Consider the following 24,765-nt stretch of genomic DNA (forward strand, 5'->3'; position numbering starts at 1 on the left):
AAAAAATGTATGGATATGGCACGAATGATCTACATGTATAACATACATATTGGTTCATGTGAATCGAAGAATAAAAGGATATTACTAGTATATTATACAGGCAAACAAAAAAAAATGAAAAAGTGTAGCTTATAAGGTTTAATTGATATATGCATGTAAGATAGTCGTAATAATAATAATAATGGTATGACAGACACGGAACACATGACTACGTTTGAGATGTGTAAGTAACAGAGTTGTGGAAGAGAGTGGGAGTTTTTGTGAGAGATATGGTTGGGATGGGCCCCGCGTGGCAGTGTTTACAATCAGCTGGTACCATCGACTTATGACGTTTCAGCTGAGAGGCTTCGGTTTGTTTTTGTTCGCGGCCTAGACACCCTCCGTGTCCACGCTCCCCATTGGTCCACATATTCTCGCTCCACACACTGGAATTTTAACGGCAAGGCACAGCTGTTCACGGTTTCAAGATAACTTGCCTATAAATATTGCGAGAGACGCCGACGCGAGTGCCGATAAATTTGCGTTTGTGAATAATACAAACAATCGAGAGTAAACAAAAGAGTGCATGTTGTGTAGGAGCCAATCGGAGCCTGGCTTACAGATCGCCTTGGAGTGTTGTTAAAGTCGCAACTCCGATATCTCTCATCCTGGCGAACATATCACCAATATTTTCCCAATTTTGGGAAAAGCTCTCCTACAAAATGAAAATGATGAACCACAACAGTATGAATAGATTAGAGGTAAGCCACAGATAGATCTTTTTATTCCATAGGTTGCAATATGGGAGAGATGTGAGCGCAAAGATATTTTGTTACTAGGAATCGTCTGCCATCCATGGCTGTTGACGATGAGAACAGCTGATCGCCCAGTAACACAAAGAACTCCCTCTGAGCTTCATATTACACAACGCTTTTCTACTCCATTCTCGTAGGAATGAACGTATGGCTTATATATACATTTAGTTTTGGGCTATTCTTCGTGGTGTGGATGTTATTGATTGATATAATGATTGTAGTGCGATATTTGGTGTTGTGTGAAACAGTCCTTACTGATAAAGGCATGTAGGGTATGCCTTTGTTTACTGTGCCCTTACTGGCCTTGTAGGTCATGTAGGTTAAGGAATATCTTATCCCCTGATACATGTGACTTAGTAAAGCTCCTAATGAATTCTGGAAGGATTTCAAGTGGGAAACAGTGTCAGTATTTTAACTTAGAAGATTTGTAGGAGTATCTGAGTGCATGGCATCTCATGAACAAAGTATGTGGTATCGCATGCTATAGAATTAGTATTCTGGGTGTAGTGTACATTAGAGTGGTTATTTCCATTTCTCAGATATTTATTTATTAAGACATTTGTTTATATATGCTGGGAATGTATGTTTCATATACATTTTAGTGAAACATAACTGGTGGTGGCTGGACTGATTGCTTGTAAGTTAGAAATAAGCAAAATAACACCTTTTTCATGAACTTGAATTGAAGTGAATGATGGGAACAGTAACAAGGTATTCTGTTTATGGCTTTGAAATTATAGGGAATATATATATATATATATATATATATATATATATATATATATATATATATATATATATATATATATATATTCCTATTTGGTAAGGATCACAATTTTGTGCGTGATCAAGTATATTCCTACATATATATATATATATATATATATATATACACACAATGTGAGTGTATTGTTTGAACTTTGGTGCCTTTTCATGTTCATTCAAGAAAATAGTATGCAGTACATAATTTATATTCTGTGGCAAAGTACTGAAGTTTTATTTAAGTCCATTAAATTGATATTACTTAATGCATAGTGAGGGCATGGTATTTTCATACTTTTTTCAAAACGAAGTCTTAATTATGATTTTGTATAACTAATGAACACTTGATTTCATTTTAACTGCTCCATTCATAGTCCTTAAAAGTTTCCTACCTTTAACTGTTCTCACAAAAGAAAATCAGAAATGTTACAGCTCTAGATTTAAGGTTTTGACTCAAAGCAGTTAGTGTTTGGAGTTTGTATGTTTGTTGAGAGTAGCAAAGGGGGTATAGATGTGCATTAAAACATGTTTAAGATATATCTTTTGAGCTCAGCAGTTTCTTTGTCAGTATTTGGTTTCTACGTAATAATATTCCAGTTGAAAGAAAAGCACTTTAAAAAGTGTCATTAATTTTCTTGGTTTTCTTGTTTTAAAAGTTTTCAATACCTGTTTTGGTACATTAGGTATGAGTTCTAGGAGAGGTTATTTGACATTATCATGCTTACAAATACACAGTATTTCAGTTTCATCCACCCCTGTTTTTGTTATGTGTTTGGTGCATGATTTCACTTCTTTGTTCCATCCACAAAGGAGATTTATTTTTTTCCATATTGATTATCTTGATATTTTCTGTGGTCCACTCTTAGAGATGGCTGATGAATATATGCAAGTTTTCAGTGGCTTCAGAATATGACAGGATAATTGAGTTGCAGAACATTCATAACAAATGCAGAATAGAACAGAAGTCAATCTGAAGTGTGAGAGTACATCAGATGTGATTGTCTTATTGGTTTGATGTCTTGTGTTAAGGATGATACAAAGCTTTACAGTATTTTATGTTGCTGTGTTGGTGTCAGATATAAGTGAGGAGTGGACAAAAGTATGGGAATATGTAAAGTTCCTAGGAAGACGGAGCCTTTAGCACTGTAGGCAGTTGATTTTGTATAATCATTTACCGCATACTAAGATGAACACATCACTGCCCTTCTTGATCACTGTGGAGTCACTGCAAGCCCAGTTCAGTAACACACACACACACACACACCCATTTATTTATTCATTCATTATACTTGATCGCCATTGCCCGCATCAGTGAGGTAGCACCAGGAAACAGATGAAGAATAGCTCATCCACTCATATACACATATATATGCATAAACGCCCATACATGCACATATCCACACATATACATATCAACATATATACATACATATACATACACATACAGACATATACATATATACACATGTACATATTCGTACTTGCTTGCCTTCATCCATCCCTGGCGCTACCCCTCCCCACAGGAAACAGCATAGCTAACCCCTGCTTCAGCAAGGCAGTGCCAGGAAAGCAGACAAAAAAGGCCACGTTCGTTCCCACTCAGTCTCTAGCTCGTATGTGTAATGCATTGAAACCACAACTCCCTATCCACATCCAAGCCCCAAACATTTCACATACCCTGGTTCAGTCCATTGACAGCACTTTTACCCTGGTATATCACATCATTCCAATTTACTCTATACATGAGGTGTAGTCTGAAGTTGAGTGGATGAATAGTTTGTGGAGGATGTTAAGGGAATCTTTGTCTTGTCAAAATCTTGTGTCATTTGATGTACTAGGGGCATTTAACATGTGTTGCTTTTCTGTTATGTTATTGGTGTGGGGAGTGAATGTCATTTGTGTTGTATGCTATGCTTAGAATAGTTAGTGCTTTGTTCATTGGGATTAAAAGAGTGATTGAAGACTTCTGTGGAGATACAGACATTATGTTCTTGGTGAACCCTTATTTCAGTTGTGTAATGCATGTTGTAATTGTGAGGTCATCTGCATATAAAATGAATTTCATGCTGAGGTTTGCTTGAGATAATGGAAGGTTATGCAAGAAGAAATTGAAGAGAGTATAAGTTTGATATTTATTACAGCATATATTTTGAATTTTTTTCTGTATAGGCTATACATAGATTTTGGACAAACAGCAGTGAGAATGAAAATAATTTGAAGTTGGTCATGTCACTTGACAACAGTCTGTACAGTTTGTCATTGTGTGAGACTTGGCAAGGTTCCAACTTAGCAACATGGAAAACATTTGAATTTTTATATAAATTTGTTGCATGAATCACTTGGAAATCAGAAGGCTGTGAATATTATTTTTTAAAACAGGAGAAAGTGTTAATTGAAAATGCTTTAAAGGTTCTTATGAGATTGCTTACTTTTGGCACAGGTTTGGTAGATGGAGGTAGGTATTGTGAGCAGTGCCTCTGTTGGCAGGGAAGTTGGGTAACAATTTAGACAATCCCATAATAGTTGCTGTCTGTAAATTTTGGTGGTTCTTCTGGAGTTCATAAGAGAGAGAGAGAGAGAGAGAGAGAGAGAGAGAGAGAGAGAGAGAGAGAGAGAGAGAGCAAATGTGGACTTTTTTTTGTCTTTTCCTGGCACTACCTCAGGGTGTGTGTGTGTGTGTGCTATTTCATGTGTGGCGGGGAGGCGATGGGAATAGATGAAGGCAGCAAGTATGAATATGTACATGTGTATATATGTATATGTCTGTGTATGTATATGTATGTATACATTGAAATGTATAGGTATATCTATGTGCGTGTTTGGGAGTTTATGTATATACATGTGTATGTGGGTGGGTTAGGCCTTTCTTTCGTCTGTTTCCTTGCGCTATCTCGCTAACGCGGGAGACAGCGACAAAGCATGATATATATATATATATATATATATATATATATATATATATATATATATATATATATATATATATATATTTTTTTGCTTTGTTGCTGTCTCCCGCGTTTGCGAGGAAGCGCAAGGAAACAGACGAAAGAAATGGCCCAACCCACCCCCATACACATGTATATACATACATCCACACACGCAAATATACATACCTACACAGCTTTCCATGGTTTACCCCAGACGCTTCACATGCCCTGATTCAATCCACTGACAGCACGTCAACCCCGGTATACCACATCAATCCAATTCACTCTATTCCTTGCCCTCCTTTCAGCCTCCTGCATGTTCAGGCCCCGATCACACAAAATCTTTTTCACTCCATCTTTCCACCTCCAATTTGGTTTCCCACTTCTCCTCGTTCCCTCCACCTCCGACACATATATCCTCTTGGTCAATCTTTCCTCACTCATTCTCTCCATGTGCCCAAACCATTTCAAAACACCCTCTTCTACTCTCTCAACCATGCTCTTTTTATTTCCACACATCTCTCTTACCCTTACGTTACTTACTCACTCAAACCACCTCACACCACACATTGTCCTCAAGCATCTCATTTCCAGCACATCCATCCTCCTGCGCACAACTCTATCCATAGCCCACGCCTCGCAACCATACAACATTGTTGGAACCACTATTCCTTCAAACATACCCATTTTTGCTTTCCGAGATAATGTTCTCGACTTCCACACATTCTTCAAGGCTCCCAGGATTTTCGCCCCCTCCCCCACCCTATGATCCACTTCCGCTTCCATGGTTCCATCCGCTGCCAGATCCACTCTCAGATATCTAAAACACTTTACTTCCTCCAGTTTTGCTCCATTCAAACTTACCTCCCAATTGACTTGACCCTCGACCCTACTGTACCTAATAACCTTGCTCTTATTCACATATATGTATATATTTTTTTTTTTTTTTTTTTTTCAAACTATTCGCCATTTCCCGCGTTAGCGAGGTAGCGTTAAGAACAGAGAACTGGGTCACTGAGGGAATATCCTCACCTGGCCCCCTTCTCTGTTCCTTCTTTTGGAAAATTAAAAAAAATTATATATATATATATATATATTGTCCCTGGGGATAGGGGATTAAGAATACTTCCCACGTATTCCCTGCGTGTCGTAGAAGGCGACTAAAAGGGGAGGGAGCGGGGGGCTGGAAATCCTCCCCTCTCGTTTTTTTTTTTTTTTTCCAAAAGAAGGAACAGAGAATTGGGCCAGGTGAGGGTATTCCCTCAAAGGCCCAGTCCTCTGTTCTTAACGCTACCTCGCTAATGCGGGAAATGGTGAATAGTTTGAAAGAAAGATATATATATATATATATATATATATATATATATATTTTATACTATTCGCCATTTCCCGCGTTAGCAAGGTAGCGTTAAGACCAGAGGACTGAGCCTTTCAGGGAATATCCTCACTTGGCCCCCTCCTCTGTTCCTTCATTAGGAAAACTAAAAAAGAGAGGGGAGGATTTCCAGCCCCCCGCTCCCTTCCCTTTTAGTCGCCTTCTATGACACGCAGGGAATACCTGGGAAGTATTCTTTCTCCCCTGTCCCCAGGGATATATATATATATATATATATATATATATATATATATATATATATATATATATATATATATATATATATACATATATATATATATATGTTTCCTTGTGCTACCTCGCTAACGTAGGAGACAGCGACAAAGCAAGATAAATAAATAAAATATATATATATATATATATATATATATTTTATATTTTATATTTTTATCATACTTTGACACTGTCTCCCACGTCAGCGAGGTAGCGCAAGGAAACAGACGAAAGAATGGCCCAACCCACTCACATACACATGTATATACATTTCCACACACGCACATATACATACCTATACATCTCAACGTATACATATATATACACACAGACATATACATATATACACATGTACATAATTCATACTTGCTCTCTTTATTCATTACTGTCTCCACCCCGCCACACATGAAATGGCAACTCCCTCCCCCGCATGCGCACGAGGTAGTGCTAGAAAAAGACAACTAAGGCCACATTTTTCACGCTCAGTCTCTAGCTGTCATGTATAATGCACCGAAACCACAGCTCCCTTTCCACATCCAGGCCCAACAAAATTTCCTATGGTTTACCCCAGACACTTCACATGCCCTGGTTCAGTCCATTGACAGCATGTCGACCCTGGTATACCACATTGTTCCAATTCACTCTATTCCTTGCACACCTTTCACCCTCCTGCATATTCAGGCCCTGATCACTCAAAATCTTTTTCACTCCATCTTTCCACCTCCAATTTGGTCTCCCACTTCTCCTTATTCCCTCCACCTCTGACATGTATATCCTCTTTGTCAATCTTTCCTCACTCATTCTCTCCATGTGATTAAACCATTTCAATACGCCCTCTCCTGCTCTCTCGACCACACTTTTTTTTACCACACATCTCTTTTACTCTTTCATTACTTACTTGATCAAACCACCTCACACCGCATAATGTCCTCGAACATCTCATGCCAACACATCCACCCTCCTCCGAACAACCCTATCTATAACCCACGCCTCACAGCCATATAACATTGTTGGAACCACTATTCCTTCAAACATACCCATTTTTGCTTTCCAAGATAGTGTTCTCACCTTCCACACATTTTACAATGCTCCCAGAACTTTCGCCCCCTCCCCCACCCTGTGACTCACTTCCACTTCCATGGTTCCATCCATTGCAAAATCCACTGCCAGATATCTAAAACACTTCACTTCCTCCGGTTTTTCTCCATTCAAACATACCTCCCATTTGACTTGTCCCTCAACCTTACTGTGCCTGATAGCCTTGCTCTTAGTCACATTTACTCTTAGCTTTCTTCTTTCACACACATTACCAAACTCAGTCACCAGCTTCTGCAGCTTCTCACCCGAACCAGCCACCAGCGCTATATCATCAGCGAACAACAAAATATATTTATATATATTTTCATAATTGAGCACCTATATTAACATAACATTATGGAATTAACTACAGCTTACTCTGTAGACATATAAGACAAATATGACACAGGAAAAGATGATAAGCATTTTATTTTTATGATTGATACCTGGATGACCAAAGTTAAGTTGTTCAGCTCCTTTATTTTTACTTTCAGTTGACCAAAGTGTTTTCGGATGATGAAGCGTTGATAAACAAGAAGGTACCACGTGAGCTATTGTTACAGTAAGTATTATTTATAACAGTTTTAAAGGGATTAACGGCAGTATTTCTTTGTTTGTCAATCATTCTCTGGTTAGGTTAAAGGGATTGCAATGAGATTGACTTCACCCAATGTATTATAATGAGTATTCTTTCTCAAAACATTTGAGGGATTGATCATCTCTGTCAATGAGATATACTGTCTGTCAATGAGAGACTGAGTGTGAACAAATGTGGCCTTTGTTGTCTTTTCCTAGCACTACCTCGCACACATGAGGGGGGAGGGGGATGTTATTCCATGTGTGGCGAGGAGGTGGCAATGGGAATGGATAAAGGCAGACAGTGTGAATTGTGTGCATGTGTGTATATATATGTGTACATTGAGATGTATGGGTTTGTATATTTGCGTGTGTGGACGTGTATGTATATACATGTGTCTGGGGGTGGGTTGGGCCATTTCTTTCTTCTGTTTCCTTGCGCTACCTCGCAAACGCGGGAGACAGCGACAAAGCAAAATAAAAGAAATATAAATTATTATTATTATACATAATTGCTGTTTCTTGCGTCAGGAAACAGACGAAGAAATAGCCCATCCACTTATATACACATATATATACATAAATGCCCATATATTCATATATACACACATATACATATCAATGTGTAGCTACATATACATATATATATGTATACATGTACATATTCATACTAGTTTGCCTTAATCCATTCCTGTTGCTACCCCACCCCACAGGAAATGGCATCACTGCCCCCAGCTTCAGCGAGGTAGCACCAGGAAAATAGATAAAAAGGCCACATTCATTCCCACTCAGTCTCTAGCTTTCATATGTAATGCATAGAAACCTCAGCTCCCAGTACACATCCAGGCCCCACAGACCTTTCCATGGTTTACCTCAGACATTTCATGTTCCGTGGTTCAATCCATTGACAGCATGTCGACCCCAGTATACTACATCATTCCAATCCACGCTATTCCTTGCATGCCTCTCACCTTCCTTTATGTTCAGGCCCTGATCGCCCAGAATCTTTTTCACTCCATCCTTCCACCTCCAATTTGGCCTCCCACTTCTTGTTCTCACCATCTATGACACATATATCATCTTTGTCAATCTTTCCTCGCTTGTTCTCTCCATATGTCCAAACCATTTCACCACCCTCTTCTGCCCTCTCAACCACACTCTTTTTATTTCCACACATCTCTCTTACCCTTTCATTACTTACTCGATCATATGTATGTATGTATATGTCTTATATGTGTATGTATATGTATGTATGTGTACATGGTTATGATTATGTATGTACATGTATGTTTTTGTGCATTTATGTATATATAATTGTATATGAGGGGATGGATCATTCTTTGTCTGTTTCTTGGCACTACCTTGCTGATGCAGGAAACAGCAATCAAGTATAATGAATTAGATAAAAAAAAATTTTATACATATTCACCATTTCTCGCATGAGCAAGATGATGTTAAGAGCAGAGGACTAAGCCTCAGAGGGAATATCTCCATTTGGCTCCCTTCTCTGTTCCTTCTTTTGGAAAATTGAAAATCATGGTAGTACTAATTATGATATTCTTATTATAAATACTTGGAGTTGGAGGACATGTAGTCTTTCAGTGGCAGTTTTATTTAATGATATATCTTATTTTCTGTGATTTGTTTTCTCATTGCAGGGTGTTCTCATACCTAGATGTTGTTTCACTGTGTCGATGTGCTCAGGTATCTCAGTACTGGCATGTGCTAGCCCTGGATGGCTCAAATTGGCAGCGAATTGATCTTTTCAATTTTCAAACCGATATTGAGGTAAGAGACTAGAGTAGAGTCAGCAAAGAGGTGAAGAGTGAATGCAAGAATAGATATACATCTGCAAAAGAAATATAACAGGGAGAGTAAAATGATGAAAAGAAAGGTAGATACACAATTGAATTAAAATAGAAGGCATTTTGGGCAGAATGAAGAAGCTCATTAAGGAAATTGAATGACCAGATGAAAAAAGTTTTCATTTAATAATGGAATATAAAAACAGAGTGAAGTAGAAAGTGAGGAAGAATTATGAAGACTCACTAGATTTTAAGGTGTATGTGTGTAATAGAAATATTGGTATTGGCTTAAGAAGGAAGTAGGGTATGGATGTGAGGGCATTTTTTTGGACATTGCAATTAAGGTAATTAAGATGATAGCGCAGAATGCAGAATATGGGGGGGTCCCCTGGGAGATGCAAAGAATAGTTATCAGAAGGTACGCTAGTGCCCTCATGTACATGATATTTGTTATAAGAAGGTAGTGCACCAGAGGAATGAGCAGATGTAAAAATTATACTGTAATAAAACAGGAAAGTTATTGAAAGTGAATGTAATGACTGAAGGATATATCTTGATAATAATAGGAGCTTAGGCATGCAACAGGGTGGTGATAGAAAGGAGGGTGAGAGGCATGCATTTGAGAAAATGAATCAGACTAGTGTGGTATATGAATGTAATTTACTTTCAGTGGGCAGAATTAGATCAAATGAAGTGTTGAATATAAACCATGTAGTAGTTTGTGGAACTTAGCTTTTGATGGTGGGCTTTAGTTTTGATGCATTATATGTGACAGCTAGATATTTAGTGTTTGCAAGTGAGGCCATTGTTCATTAGTTTTTGATGCTGCCTCATTTAGATAGGAAGAGTAGTTACAGTAGATAGTCGTAATGATAATGATAATAATGATAATCATCATCATTATCAAGAGAAAAGTTGTTAAAGTGTAGTCAGATATTTTCAGCACAAAAAAATTTTCAAATGTTTTTGTCAGTTTAGTAATCTTTTTAGTATAAAGATTTTCATAAGTAAATTAGTTAGTGTAATCTGAACCAGAGTAATCTGTGGAGAAAAGGAGCTCATCAGTTGAAAAATATTATTTTTACATTATTTTTCAAAGTTTAACAATCTCATTAGTGCATTCTGTTAATCTGGTAATATTTTTGATCGTATGTCATTTGAAACCTAAACATGTTACATTCTCAAACACAATGCACCCTTTTCTTCCCTAAAACACATTTTAATTTTTTTTCTGTCAGCCATACAACTTGTCTCATATTTCCATTCACTTTTGTATCCTGTTATTAATGTAGCAACAATGATATCCTTATTCCTATTCTTGACCTGTGTATGAGATATTTATTAGTTATGATTTTTGACATGAAAGGTAACCACAATGATATCCTTATGCCTATTCTTATGTTTAAGATATTTAATATATATGATTTTTGACATGAAAGGAGAAGGGGACAGAACAAGTGCTTGAATTACAGAGGTATAATTTTGTTGAGTATACCTGGTAAGATGTATGGGAGAGTGGTGATTAAAAGAATGGTAGCATGCACAGAATATCTGACGGGAGGAACTGTGCGTGAGAAATACTTAGGGAAAGATTGAACTGTATGAGGCATTTATGGATTTGGGGAAAGCAGATGATGATAGAATTGACAGAGAGGCCTTGTGGAAAATGGTACAAATACATGGGGTAAATGGAAAGTTGCAAAATGCAGAGGGGGTGTGAACCAAGAGAGTAACGCATGTGTGGAAGTAGGAAGGGAAGGGGATGAGTGGTTGGTAACATGAGAAAGTGTAGTGCTTTAGGTACTTGAGAGTGGATATGGTGGTGGGTGTAACCATTGTGGTTGAAGTGATTGAGTCATATCTAGGAGGTCCTGGGTGCATTAAGGAACATGCAAAACGTCATTATTAGAACAAAGATAGATATGCTTGAAGATATAGTAGTGTTGTATAGATGTGAATATAGGGCCTTGAAGGCAATAGAAAGAAAGATGGTGAACAAGGAAATGAGGATGAAATGTTGTGTGCAAAGGGATGACTGTGTTAGGAAGGACTGTGTAAGAGAGAGGTGTGATAGTAAGCTTGGTTTGATTGGGAAAACTCATCAGGATGTGCTGAAATGGTTCAGACATATGGAAGGATGAGTGAAGAAAGACTGACTAACAGGGACTACATGTCTGAAATGTAGGAAGAAAGGAGGAAGGGAAGGCTAAGAAGAGAGAAGAATGGAGTGAAGGAGGTTTAGGGATATTGGGGCTTAAACATTCAGGAGGGTAAAAGGTGTCTGTGGGATAGAATGAATTTGATAGATGTTCGTGGGGTGGCCTACTTTTACTGGGCTTCACTAGGGCATGTGAAGTGGTAAAGGTAATCCATGGAATCCTCTGAGGGACTTGGCTGTGGATGGCAGACAGGTTTCAGTATATTGCACATGATAGCTAAAGAATAGCCATATGCAAAATGAGGTCATTGTTCGTTTGTTCCTGATGATAATTTGCTGAGGGGGAGAGGCTATATGGTGTAGAAATATGTTTTTCATTATAAGTGTATTTTTATCATTATTATTGTTATTATTGTTGTTGTTGTTAGAATGACTATATACATTGTTTTTCCAGAAAAATTACTCTCCTTACTCACAGGCAGGCGTATGTTGCTTAACAGTTGTTCATAGAATCTGTGAGGTTTAACAAAGACACCTACTTACAAGCCCCAGGGTACAATAACCGAGGTGCCACCCTAAATCCACCATTGCTTCATCACCTATGTTCTTATTACTCCTATTTACAACCTGGAAGTCATTCTGTTCTTATCTGGGTATCTGACACAGTTACTGAAGATATCTAAATTTCACTCTTCCTCATATCTCAAAATCTTATTGATAAGTGTATGTTTGGAAAAGTGATGACATAGGAGATAACATTTATGAACACTGCAGTTTTCCAGAGATACCAATAAACTTGTTGGTAGTTGCTGTCAAGTAAAACCCAATGTGGAAGATAGGGCTCACTGTTTCTTAATTTCTAATTTTTCACAGTGCAGACAGAAATCCCTTATTTCATTAGAACTACTATCATATTTTTAATAATGTTGTGCTAAGAATCGTGGCTAAAGAAGAAAATAAATTTTTATCCATTTTTTCCTCTCAAAGGGACGTGTGGTGGAGAATATTGGGAGGAGATGTGGTGGGTTCCTGAAACAGTTGTCTCTGCGAGGCTGCCAAAGTGTCAACGATGCAGCCCTTGTTACTTTTGCTGAAATGTGCAACAATATAGAAGAACTCAATCTTAATTTTTGCAAGAACATCACAGACAAGTATGATTTGTTTTTTCTAATTTCTGTGATGTACAAACATTACTTGTAAGAACTAAGAGTGGAAATAAGTTTTTGGAAAAAATTTTGCATCAGGGAAAGCTGTGCAGAGATATGTGTTAAGTAAGATATATGGAGATGGGTTTTCATTATGTCTTATACTTGAGGCAGAGAGATTATTGTTTAATAGGATGAAAGTTTTTAATATTTCCAGGATAATGAGACAAATTTTCCAGAGAACAAGCATGCTTGTAATGCATACATGTGGGAAGTAAGAAAATAACCTAAGTATTATTTTCATGTTCCCATCATTTACATATTAGATTTGCTTGGAGTGTTAATTTATGAAACATACAGACAACAGTGTTTAAGAAGCAGAACAGCAGATTGAAATATATGCATCAGTTCATGATTAATATTCCTGAAGGTAGGTAGCCAACAGTTTTATTGCCCTGATAATTCTGTATTGTCATCATTCATACTTGAAAGTTTTATGAGATTTTGATATTTCGCTCTGATCCACATGTAACTCCACTGTTCAGCCAATATGACAGCATTGTGTGATTTAAATTTTGTTGCAAATTGAATGACCCATCAGTACCAAGCTGGATTTTTTTGAGTATTTCATCATTACTTCAAAATATGAAACTGACAAAGTTACCCATCTCTTGCTTATTTTCAGAACCTGTACAGCGCTTAGCAGAAACTGTCCTCGGCTAGTGCGATTAGACTTAGATTCATGTGCTCAGATTGGTGACATCTCCCTTAAAGCACTTAGTGATGGTTGCCCACATCTGGAGTGGATCAATGTATCTTGGTGTGAGAACATTACACAAAATGGTCAGTAACAGTTTGTCTTGATGGCTTGTATTTTATGTTAAGGTGAGTTTTTCAGGTAGTTATTTGTCTTTGTTAAGCCTTTGTGATGTTTTGCTTAACAGTACCAGTTTTTTTTTTTTATCTTTTTTTTATGTTTGTCAGTTTTTCTATCCACCAAATAACCGTTCTAAATGGAAACTTGGAGATGACAGGGTATGCTGAAGTCTTGACATATGGAGAGGATGAGTGAAAATAGACTGATTAAGAGGATCTGTGTTTCAGAAATGAAGGAAGCAAGTGGAAGGAAAGATTTGGAGTGAATGAGACTTTGAGAGACCAGGGCTGAACTTTCAGGAGTGGCAAGTGGCATACATTAGTTAAATTGAATTTGGTTGATAAATTTACATGGATGAGGGATTGACATAATGTCAGTGGGCTGAACTTGGTCATATGAAACAGGTAAGGAAATGATGGAATGGTCAATGGGCCTCGGCTGTACATGGTAAGTTTTGGTTTCAGTGGATAATACATGATATCTTGAGAATGTTTAAGTGCTAATGAGGTCATTGTATATTTGTTCGTGATACTCTTTTCTAATGGTTGGAAAAGCAGTTGGGCATGAAAAACTGATAGACTGTTAGAGATATTATTGAACTGAAATTTTTTTATTCCTGTGCCTATTTCATGGATGGCATGTTGAGGTACCCACAATTCATTCTTATTCCCAAACTTTACTTTTTTGTTTTACGTTGGTTCTTAACCCCGAGTAGCACAACATATGCTTTGATCATTAGCCTCAGTCTGGGACATCATCATTCTAGACTCAATGTCTGTGTATTTCCCCTGTAAGGAGCCTCTGCACCAAGTTCCTCCAGTAGGAAGAAGGTAAACAATCCATACAGGTTTCAGGTGAAAGTAGAAAGAGAGGATTGGTCACCATCATAGAAAACAGGAACATCTAACACTTTTAAAAACTTCATAACACTACAGAACATTTTGAAATGGTTGACTATCCATGAATACATTGCACCATAAGCAAATTGTAGAAGAATACTTATCCTTGGTAGTGTGGAAGAAGCCAACCACAAATAAAGGCTTGTAGATGACCAGACACATCTGAGGATACAGAGAATTGTGAGGCATTTGATGTGGTAGTGAGTCAGCTAGTGGGATGGCGATGTCATCTCTGAATGGGTGTTACTCATTGGTATTGGGGAAACCTGGAAAAAGTTGAAAAATGGTTAGGGAGGGATGAAAAGGCAGGGATTAGAGCTTTGTAAACCCGAGGATCTAAGAAAATTTTTCACAGCTTTTAAGACAGACCTTAGAGTGTGTGGGATAGACCAACCCCAGAGAGAAATAGTATTAATAAGTACATTGTAGACATTGCTTTTACGGTAGTTGGTAGGAGCTTTAGATAGAAGTAGTCAGTTGGAACATTAGGTAGGAGCCTCAGGAAATGCTGCACTAGAGTTGCCCTCTGCCACTGACCTGCTAAGGGTGAGGCACTAAAGGCTAAGAAGCAGCATTGGATTTCCCTTGTTGTGATGACTCTGGCTATGGCCACCCCTTTGAGGGAGTTCCAATGGAACAGGTGTCAGAGATATAGATGGATAGGCTTTTATGGTAAGATTTGGATGGTTACTGCTTGGAGGGTACTTTAATTTTTGCACTCTAATGAAAGAATACATGCTCCAATTGCATATCCTCTTGGTGCTGTCCCTTGCTTTGATATGTTTAGTTTTCTGCATATAGTTGGCTGTTACTGGGGCTGCATGCTCAACTTCGTCTTAAGGTTGTGAAGGCAAAGTTGATGACCGAATGATTGTTTCATTTGGTTTAAGGTCTGTCTCCTAGATGGTCATGTGCATACCCTTTAAGACTGTGGATTGTGTGAGTAAGGTCCTAGCAACCTAGACTAGACGAAACATTACAGCATATTACCTTCAGTCCTGTAAAAATGCAAAAATAAGTCTCACAAAAAAAAAAAATCATCTTTAACATATATATCATGTAAGCACTGGGAGGTGTCATGGTTTTGTAATGTTTAACTGAATTCATGTAATGTAGTTTTGTTTATTTCCACTAACCAACAACAGTAGCCAATATTGTCTGTGTACATGTTTATTTTCCTACTTAGTCAGGTCCTTCAGGTAAGCAGGTGTTTAGACTAGTGATGGCCAATTTTATAATTCCTCTGATTTCTTCTTCAGGTGTGGATGCCTTGGCTCATGGTTGTCCAAAGTTAAAAGGTTTTGTTGGCAAGGGATTGAAGGCGCTTACAGATCCTGCCCTTATATCCCTTGCACAATACTGTAAAGATCTTGAACACATCAACTTACATGGATGCTCAGTGAGTTATTTTTCTCATTTTGAAGTTAACATCATACATGTTCACACACACACACATATGCTGTTGAGAATGTTGAATAAGGGGAACTGTCCATAACTCAGTCAATTGAAACTTTTGAAAATGGGCTAGGAAAGAAAGAAGGAACATTTTCTTGGGTTGCTCAACATGCTCTAATTTTGATGACTGTTACAGTGTGACAGGAACCTAGGGACATTGAATTAAGCAGTACTTAGAATGATAGGCACTGTTAGAGACATTGGAATCAGGAAAATTTATGGTTTAGTTGATAAAGAATTTAGAAAATTGCAGAACATACAGGATCAGTGCTTGTTAGCAAAAAGGGAGATTATAGAGAAAGCCAGAAACTCAGGAAGTCAATGAATCAGAATTATTTGACATGCACTTAAAGTGAGTGTTGCCAGAGTTTGAGAAATTAGTAAACTAAGTGGTTGACAAAATTTTTTTTTATTATTTTTGGATTGGAGAAACATCATACACCAGAGAGAGAGGAATGAGGAAATGCTCATTAAGAATACTAGGGGTTGCGGAAATGCCAGATGCAGTTTTGTTGGTAAAGAAGTAAAGAATTGATTTTTATTAAGAAATAAGGATGCCCCTGTATTATAACATTTGCTTTTGATTCATCTAGCCAGGAAGTATTTAGGCAGGCAAAGAAACTGAAAGGACGAGGTGAAATTCAGTGGGGGTAATCATTAGATGTATTGGACCAAGGGAAGTAAGGGAGAAAACCAAAGAATACAGTCTAATTGCAAAAAAAGAGGTTGCACCAAATGAGCAGAGGGGATAGAACATCCTTTCCAGTACTATAGACAGGTCTGGAATGTTTTGTGATGGAAATGTCAGCTTGAAAGTGATGTATACAAATGCTGATGGATTACTAGTATATGGTAAAGAGCATTAATTTAGGGATCACATTAAGGCAGACACACCTGATGTTGAATTTGTGGAAACAAAACCTGCTAAAGAGTTGAGAGCTTACCTGTTCTGCTCAGAGGGGTATGTACCTGATAGTAGAGAAGACGGTAGACAAGGAAATAGTGGAAGGTGGGTCTTTCAGATGGTGCATAATAATGGAAAGAGTAATTGTAAGAGAGAAATTCTTTGTGGTGTTGATCCTATATAATCCTCAAAAGAATATCTATGATACAGAACGAATATACATCAATAACAATGAAGGAGCAATCAGATTGGTACTGCAAGAAGTAAAGCATGCTCCTTTCAGAGATGGTAAAGCACTGATGATGGGGGTTACATTTATAAAAAGAAAGACTGAGTAAATTTAGACTTTCATGGTGACAGGGAGTCAAGGAAACATGAATGTTTAAGAGTTTATAGAGGAAAATTTCATATACCAGCATATCAGGATGAGAGGGACTGATGTACCTTGTCTTCACACATACTAGCATAGTTATTGAGAATGATGCACCATTTAGAAAAAGTGATCATGTAATGCTTAAGTTTGACTATTTGGTACTTGAGTAAGTTAAAGGAGCATAGGTGAGACAAAACCTAAGGATGAGGTATATAATCATGGAAACTACACAAATCTCAATTTTTTTTTGTAAAATGGATTTAGAAATTGTTTTCAGTAGTCAGGAACCAGGGCATTGAGTTGAAAGGTTCTGTGAAATTTACAGTGAAGGAGTAGGAACATGGATACCTCTAGCCTCATATACAGAGGGAAAGTTAGAAAATAGGCTTGAATGATTTTATGAAAGAATGCCAAAAAGCAAGATATAGGCTGAAATCCAGCTAGCCAACATTTGGAAGGTACAAAAAGCAAGAAATGAGTTTAGCATTATAAGAAATGAGGAACAAAAACTTGTACAGATTAGGAGAAAAGATTTCCATGATTAGTGTAGAGTGAATTGTCAGTTAAAGAGCAGCTAACCAGGCTAAATGACTCAGGGGAGAATTGTATGGATGACACAAGGATATGTGAGGAACTGAAGAACTGGTTGAAAAGTATTTTCAAGGTGAAAGACACTATAGTTCCAACTCTAGTGAGATGGGTTAGGGAAGATATTTTAGAAAATATTGAGTTATATAGAAAAGACATTAACAGACTACCAGGCTCATGATCCTGATAAAATTCCATCATGTGTGCTGAAAATTTTTGCGGTTACATTTGACAGAAACTCTTGAAATATTGTTTAAGATGTTGATGGAGAAAGGCAGTGTCAAAGGCATGGAAAAATGGTAAACTTCATATTTACGATAAGGAAAGAGACTGGTAAGAGACACTGAACTACAGACCCGAGGAAAGTGATCTGTAAGGTGCTAGAAAAGATGATCAGAAAGCAATTAGATACTTTCTACGTAGGAGAAATAACCCAAGAGAGAAGCAACATGATTCTTTGGAAAGGTCATGTGTAATGAACCTCTTAGATTTCTATTAGAGAGTGTGTTCTCTCTTAGACAAAAGATAAGAGTGGGTAGAAAGTTGTTTCTGGCCTTAGGCGTAGGGTGTATACAAGTCATTAGTTGGAAATTAGGCCAAGTAATACAGTGACTGGTGGAAACATTCTAATTTTTGAAAGTCTGTTTGGTAACTTTATCCAATTAGGATGTGTTTTGGATAAAGAGCAATGTAATCATGTCATATCAAATGCTGCCATAACATAGTGGTATCTTCTATAACATTTACTTTTGTACCACTTGATATAGTTTGTGAAATTATAAATGAAAGTATGTAAATAATTGCAGCATAGACAAAGTTATCATAGCATCATTCAGTAATATTAGTTCTTTTAAGTAATAATGATGCTTAAAGTACCTTAGTTTAGGTCTGCGTGTATATATGTGTTATATTTTATTATTAGCTTTGGTGAAGGCTTTTATTATGCATCCAAGCAAACCTTGATTGAATAATGAAGAGTAGAGTGAATCATTATGAAATCGTTTATTTAAAGTGTTTAGTGAAAATTCTTATGATTGATTAGTTTTATTATGATTATTTGAAAGTTGGAATCCCTATAATTTCATCATTTACAGCACTTTCATGTTGTATCGAGAGTTTAGTTGTAACTTTGTGGGATTTAGATACATTTGTTAGACATTATTATGGTAATATGATTATCTCTTTACAGGCAATCAGTGATAGAGGTGTAGTGGCATTGGCTGAAAATTGTGTAATGATCCGGTACTTGTGTTTAAGTAATTGTGTGCATTTAACGGACACAAGCTTAGTAGTCTTCTCCCAGCATTGCACACACCTTGAGACCCTGGAAGTGGCAGCTTGCTCACTGTTTACTGACAATGGATTCCAAGCTTTGGCCCGGGTAGGTTTAACGTGAGATGTGTGTGTGTGTGTGTGTGAGATTACCTATTTGTGCAATACAGGAAGAGAGTTCTACACTCATGCAGCCCCATCTTTTGAGCTTTCTTTGCCATCAAGTAGCCTCTTAAACCTTTGTTGACTGCTTTCATTTACTTTCTCATTAGCTTATTCCTACCATCCACCACCCTAACACTAAACTAATACTTTTCAACGTCTTTTTTACCCAGTGTTTTCCAACTATTTGTCATGGCCTCTAGTTACTCTGATTCTGCATCTCTTGAAGAACTTTTCTCTGTCAGTATCATCTAGCTGATTTAGAAACTTAAAGGCTGATGTCAGGTTCCCCCTCTTTCTCCTTTCTTCCATGGTGGACACCTTTTTACCCACAGCCTCTCATTACAGCTCTGTCTTCTTGATTTAGGTACCATCTTAGTTACTTTGTACTTATTTAGGTATGATGACAAGATTTCCAAGGCCTAATCCTGTTTTGATCTGATACATGGAGTGAATGATTTACCAAACACATCCTTTTCCATACACTTGAATGTGTGTTTGTGTAATTACCTACTTGTGTTTACCTATTTATATTGTATTGGAAGGGAGATTTACTCTCACAGGGATTTGCAATTACCTTTTTGTACTGTATGAGGAGGGAGTTTTACACACTTAGGGCCCTATCTCTTAACCATTCTCTGCTGTCATACAACATTTTAAATTTCTGTATGCTGTCAGCATTAACCATATCTTCATACATTTTATTCCCTTACACCACCGCTCTTTTACTATATAAGTACTTCTTGCATGTCTTTTAAACAAGTTTCTTACTTGATTTTGTGTTATTTCCTCTGGTTCCAGTAACCTTATATCTTTCAAAAAACTGCCTACTTTCCACATCATCAGTCTGTTTTGAAAACTCAGATGTTATGATCAGGTCATCCTTCAGTCTTTTCCTTGGCTGGCAGACTTCATACCTCAAGCTTGTAACTTAGGTGTCTTAATTTTGATCTTTTTGCTGATGTTGCTTTCATCTGGGCCTTTTCTATAAGCTTTTCATGCTTTTCTAGGTCTGTTACTAAACTTGAGAGGCATATACAGGTTCTGGGCTTACTTTACTATCGAAGGGGTTCCTAAGTGGAAACGTAGGGTGTGTAAAGGGAACATGTTTTATTCTCATAGAAAGCATCATCTCATTGGCCTTCATTTCCTTAGTACAGTTTTTCAGTTTTCAGTGTTTTCACCTTTTCTTTACTTACCTTGTATATCTTTCTTTACTCTTTATATCCTGTTGATGAATGGTACCTCCCATTTCATGGAATTTCTGAATATCACCATGATCAATATAGGTTAATATAAGTAGCTCTAGAAATATTATTTGGTAAGCTACATTTTTAAACATATTAATTGATATTTATTTATATGTATTTCATACTTAATTACTGTTTCCCATGTCAGCAAGGTAGAGTCAGAAGACAGATGAAGAATGGCCCATCCCCTCATATACACATATATGTACATATACATACACAGACATATGCATATATACACATGTACATATTCATGCCTGCCTTCATCTATTCCATGTGCTTCCCCGTCCCACAGGGAACAGCATCACTACCCCCTGCTTCAGCGAGGTAGTGCCAGGAAAACAGAGAGAAAGGCTGCATTTGTTCACACTCAGTCTCTAGCTGTCATGTTTTGCACTGAAACCACAGCTCCCTGTCCACATCCAGGCTCCATGGACCTGTCCATGCTCATTTCAGTCCATTGATAGCACATCGACCCCGGTATACCACATCGTTCCAATTCAATCTATTCCTTGCATGCCTCTCACCTTCCTGTATGTTCAGGCCCCAATCACTCAAAATCTTTTTCACTCCATCCTTCCATCTCCAATCTGGTCTCCCGCTTCTTGTTCCCTCCACCTCTGACATATATATTGTCTTTGTCAATCTTTCCTCACTCATTCTCTCCATATGTCCAAGCCATTTCAACATTAATTGATATAAGTAATTAATCAATATAAGTTGTATGTATTCATGTGGAAGTACTCCTTCTCCACAGACATGTCATATGCTAGAGAAGATCGATCTGGAGGACTGTGTATTGATCACAGATAATACGTTAAACCACTTAGCATCAGGATGCCCAAGATTAGAAAAGCTTGTAAGTTTTCAAGCATATTTGTTTTTACTGCTTATTGTATGAGAAGATGATCTTTCCTTACAATTTAGCATATATGAGACTGATATTACATCATTTACCCAGATAATGGTAACACTTGAAGGATGTATAGATTGGTTAGGTAGTTATTGGGTGAATTTTTTGATAGAATTTGTTGTTTAGATTCATATTTTGAACCAGTAACCTCTTTTCACTATCTTTGTAATTGATTAACATCCCCTTTTCATCATTTTTTCCCCACCTTGGTACTTATTTTTTTTGTGTGATGCAGAGAATAAGAAATGTCCCACTAGTAACACACTCCAGTTTTCAGCAAACATAGGTTGCTTAAGCTTTTTCTGTTCATTTTTCAGAGCTTATCTCACTGTGAATTGATCACAGATGAAGGTATCCGACATCTAGGGGTATCTTCCTGCTCTACAGAACATTTGTCTGTTTTGGAGCTGGATAATTGTCCTCTCATCACCGATGCATCTTTAGACCACCTGCTTTCTTGTCATAACCTTCAACGAATTGAATTGTATGACTGCCAGCTTATAACTCGGGCAGGCATTAAGAGACTCAAGGTAAGAAGATTTGGGAGAAATTGTACTGAAATTTTATCATGTGAGTCAGTTTATGTAAATATCAACCAGTTAAAAGTAGATTGAAATAAGGGATGAAATAAGATACTCAGCAGATCATAACTTTTAAACTGCTATAATCATTACTTGCTGATGCATGGATCACTCCTAATATTGTCAGTTGCTATAAGGGTTCCCACCTTCATTTAGATTCTTAGCTAATGTTTATTAACTTCCACTTATCCAATGATGTCACTCATATTCTCCTGCCTTAGTGAAGTAAAGTGAAGAGATCTGTATATAAAAGTGGAGAAATTCTTGCGTTGATTTGACATTTGTGACATTTTTAAAATTCATCCCTCAATTATTAAAGTAGCATAATGACGTAAGGGTATGCACTTAATGTGGGAAGAAAGATATAAAAGTTTACTCAAGATATGTGGAAGTAAAGAGGAAAGGAAAGCAGAATAGATGAATCTTGATGCATCTTGAGAGGGTCAGGTAAATAGCTTGAACTGAGTTTTAGCATAAATTCTTTCAGCCAGTGTGTAAGCTGGGGTGTATTACAAGTGGATGCATGAATAATGAGTGGAGAGTTTTGTTAAGAGAGGATTTGCATAGCATGTTGCATAGTAAGAGGTAAGTAAAGATTCTGAGAAGGTTGTCATGGTGTTCACCTTTTGATAGTGGGAAGATTGTTGACACCAAACTTCACCAGTAGCTTTTGCAAGGAGCTTACTAGTTTCTACACTTGGTAGCTTTTCATGAGCACCTGCTGATTATATCTGTTCAATCAGGGCAGCTGAACCTTTGCCACAAAAGCTCACTTTTTACAAAATATCAACCATTCCTGTACAACTCTTCTGTTATGTGGGTCACATCCATAGCCCTTGAAAGCATATGAAAGAACCTTCAATTCATTATCCTTCAAATGGGCAATTGGTTTGTGCATAGGGGAGCTAGGATAGAGAGGGGAAAAGTGCCCTTACCATTAAATTTACCCTGGAAATTTTTAAGTTATTCATTTCTGAGGGAGCTCTTCATCTGTTCTTGATACTACCTCATAAAAGCATGATAAAAATATTTATTGAGCTGTTGTAGAGAAAGATGGTACCTATGCATTTATAAGGAGCAGTATCTTTACCTGAAGTGTTACGATTCTAAAGAAAAATCTTTTGATATTAGTTATTTTGTGCAGAGAGACTCCTCACAGCACCCTAATAAAACTCCTACAGGATAGTACACTTCCATCCTCCAATTTCTCTATGTTATGTAAGTGATAATAGGCCCTTCTGTGTTCAGGCCCTTGTGTTCAGTCTTTTATATAGGACATATCAGGTTTTTAAGGCATAAGTTCATTAACTTTGATGAATGGTAATGAACAAATGGTTGCTTCATATTCTTTTAATGGCTGTGATTGACTAGTATATGGAAGACAGTTTTTAAGGTATTGTAGATGTTATTTTGGAGATTGGGCATTCCCATGGTAGAAGGTACTTTCTTTGATTACATGGAACTTTATATAATGCTGATTCTTTTTTTTCATTTTTTTGCATGCATCTCTTTCAGAGCTACCTGCCAAATATCAAAGTGCATGCGTACTTTGCTCCTCAAACGCCACAGCCTGCAGAAGGAAGATCAAGACAACGATATTGCCGATGCTGTGTCATTCTCTGAGGTTACTTGGCTAGAATCCTCCAGATATTTTCTCTGGGGTTGGGGAAGGCGAAGGTTACCCCAGATTCATCTGAGGTTGAGTTGCAATTATTATCTTTTTATAAGAAGAAACATTCTTAGATTCGGGTGACCATTAATTTCTTCCAACCTCAACTTGTCTCCTTGCCTATCTGTCATCTTATTAGCCTTACAGTGGAAGGGAGTTCCTTATTGCATAGGCATTCATTTATTGGTTTCAGTGACCTTAAAATGTAATATTGAAACTCATTGTATGGCTTAGATGACATACTGAGAAACAGCTGCCAATCTGCTGTCGTGATCCTGAAATCACTAAGTCAGAACACATGTATGGTAGTAATTTTCATTACTGGTTAGCAGAATGGTAGGTAATAATCATTTACCATTTATGATTTGCCAAAGCCTTTATTTCTCACTAAACATTGGGTCCCACTGGAAGGGTGGGTTTCGTCTAATGTTAGTTGAGACTCGCAATTGCTCCCATAACGTTGGCAGGAGTCAGCCTTGTACGACCAATTTTTGTATGGTGTCGCCCATCATTTACTCTCTGTTTTCCTGCCAATCATAAAACAATAAGTATATGTGCTTCTTTAGTGGCACTATTTGGCCAGGCTGTGTAATTTTTATTGATTGTGATGAGAATGTGCAATTTGGAGTCCTAGTAAGGTTTCCATAAGACAGGTTTTCTTTACGAGTTGCAGTTACAGATGAAGAAATATTTTTTGTATGGAAGTTTCATGGTTTTGTAATATCAAGAACATTATGCATAAGAACTTATAGATATTATTATTAATCCATTAAAATATGAATGATATTTATTGTTAATTCCAATTATTGTTGAATATATTTATATTAAGAATAAGAAGTTTTCAGGTTGGTAATTTATGCTGGAAAACATATCTCCAGTGAAATATGATTTCATGAATTATTTTGGGAGTTAGAGACCACTCTTTTAACTTATGGAGAGAGCCCTGTGAGCATCCGAGAGAGCATTAAA

At 37.2% G+C, this 24,765-nt stretch overlaps 1 protein-coding gene across 2 annotated transcripts; it reads left to right on the forward strand.

Moving 5' to 3' along the window:
• The first annotated feature begins 570 nt into the window (after nt 1-570).
• On the forward strand, nt 571-24,545 carry LOC139751237 (uncharacterized). Of its 2 annotated transcripts, none has more exons than XM_071666468.1 (10): nt 571-740; nt 7,664-7,731; nt 9,404-9,533; nt 12,696-12,859; nt 13,539-13,696; nt 15,889-16,028; nt 19,139-19,330; nt 21,391-21,492; nt 21,864-22,076; nt 23,643-24,545. In XM_071666468.1, the coding sequence occupies exons 1-10, from the start codon at nt 702-704 to the stop codon at nt 23,748-23,750; spliced, it is 1,314 nt and encodes a 437-aa protein (XP_071522569.1). In that variant the 5' UTR covers nt 571-701; the 3' UTR covers nt 23,751-24,545. The 2 variants fall into 2 exon arrangements, with proteins under 2 accessions (XP_071522569.1, XP_071522570.1); XM_071666469.1 differs by lacking the exon at nt 571-740 and adding an exon at nt 826-939 and having other exon boundaries at nt 23,643-23,896.
• The last annotated feature ends 220 nt before the right edge of the window (nt 24,546-24,765 follow it).

This window comes from Panulirus ornatus, chromosome 11 (genome assembly GCF_036320965.1).
Source record: "Panulirus ornatus isolate Po-2019 chromosome 11, ASM3632096v1, whole genome shotgun sequence".
Classification (NCBI taxonomy): Eukaryota; Metazoa; Arthropoda; class Malacostraca; order Decapoda; family Palinuridae; genus Panulirus; species Panulirus ornatus.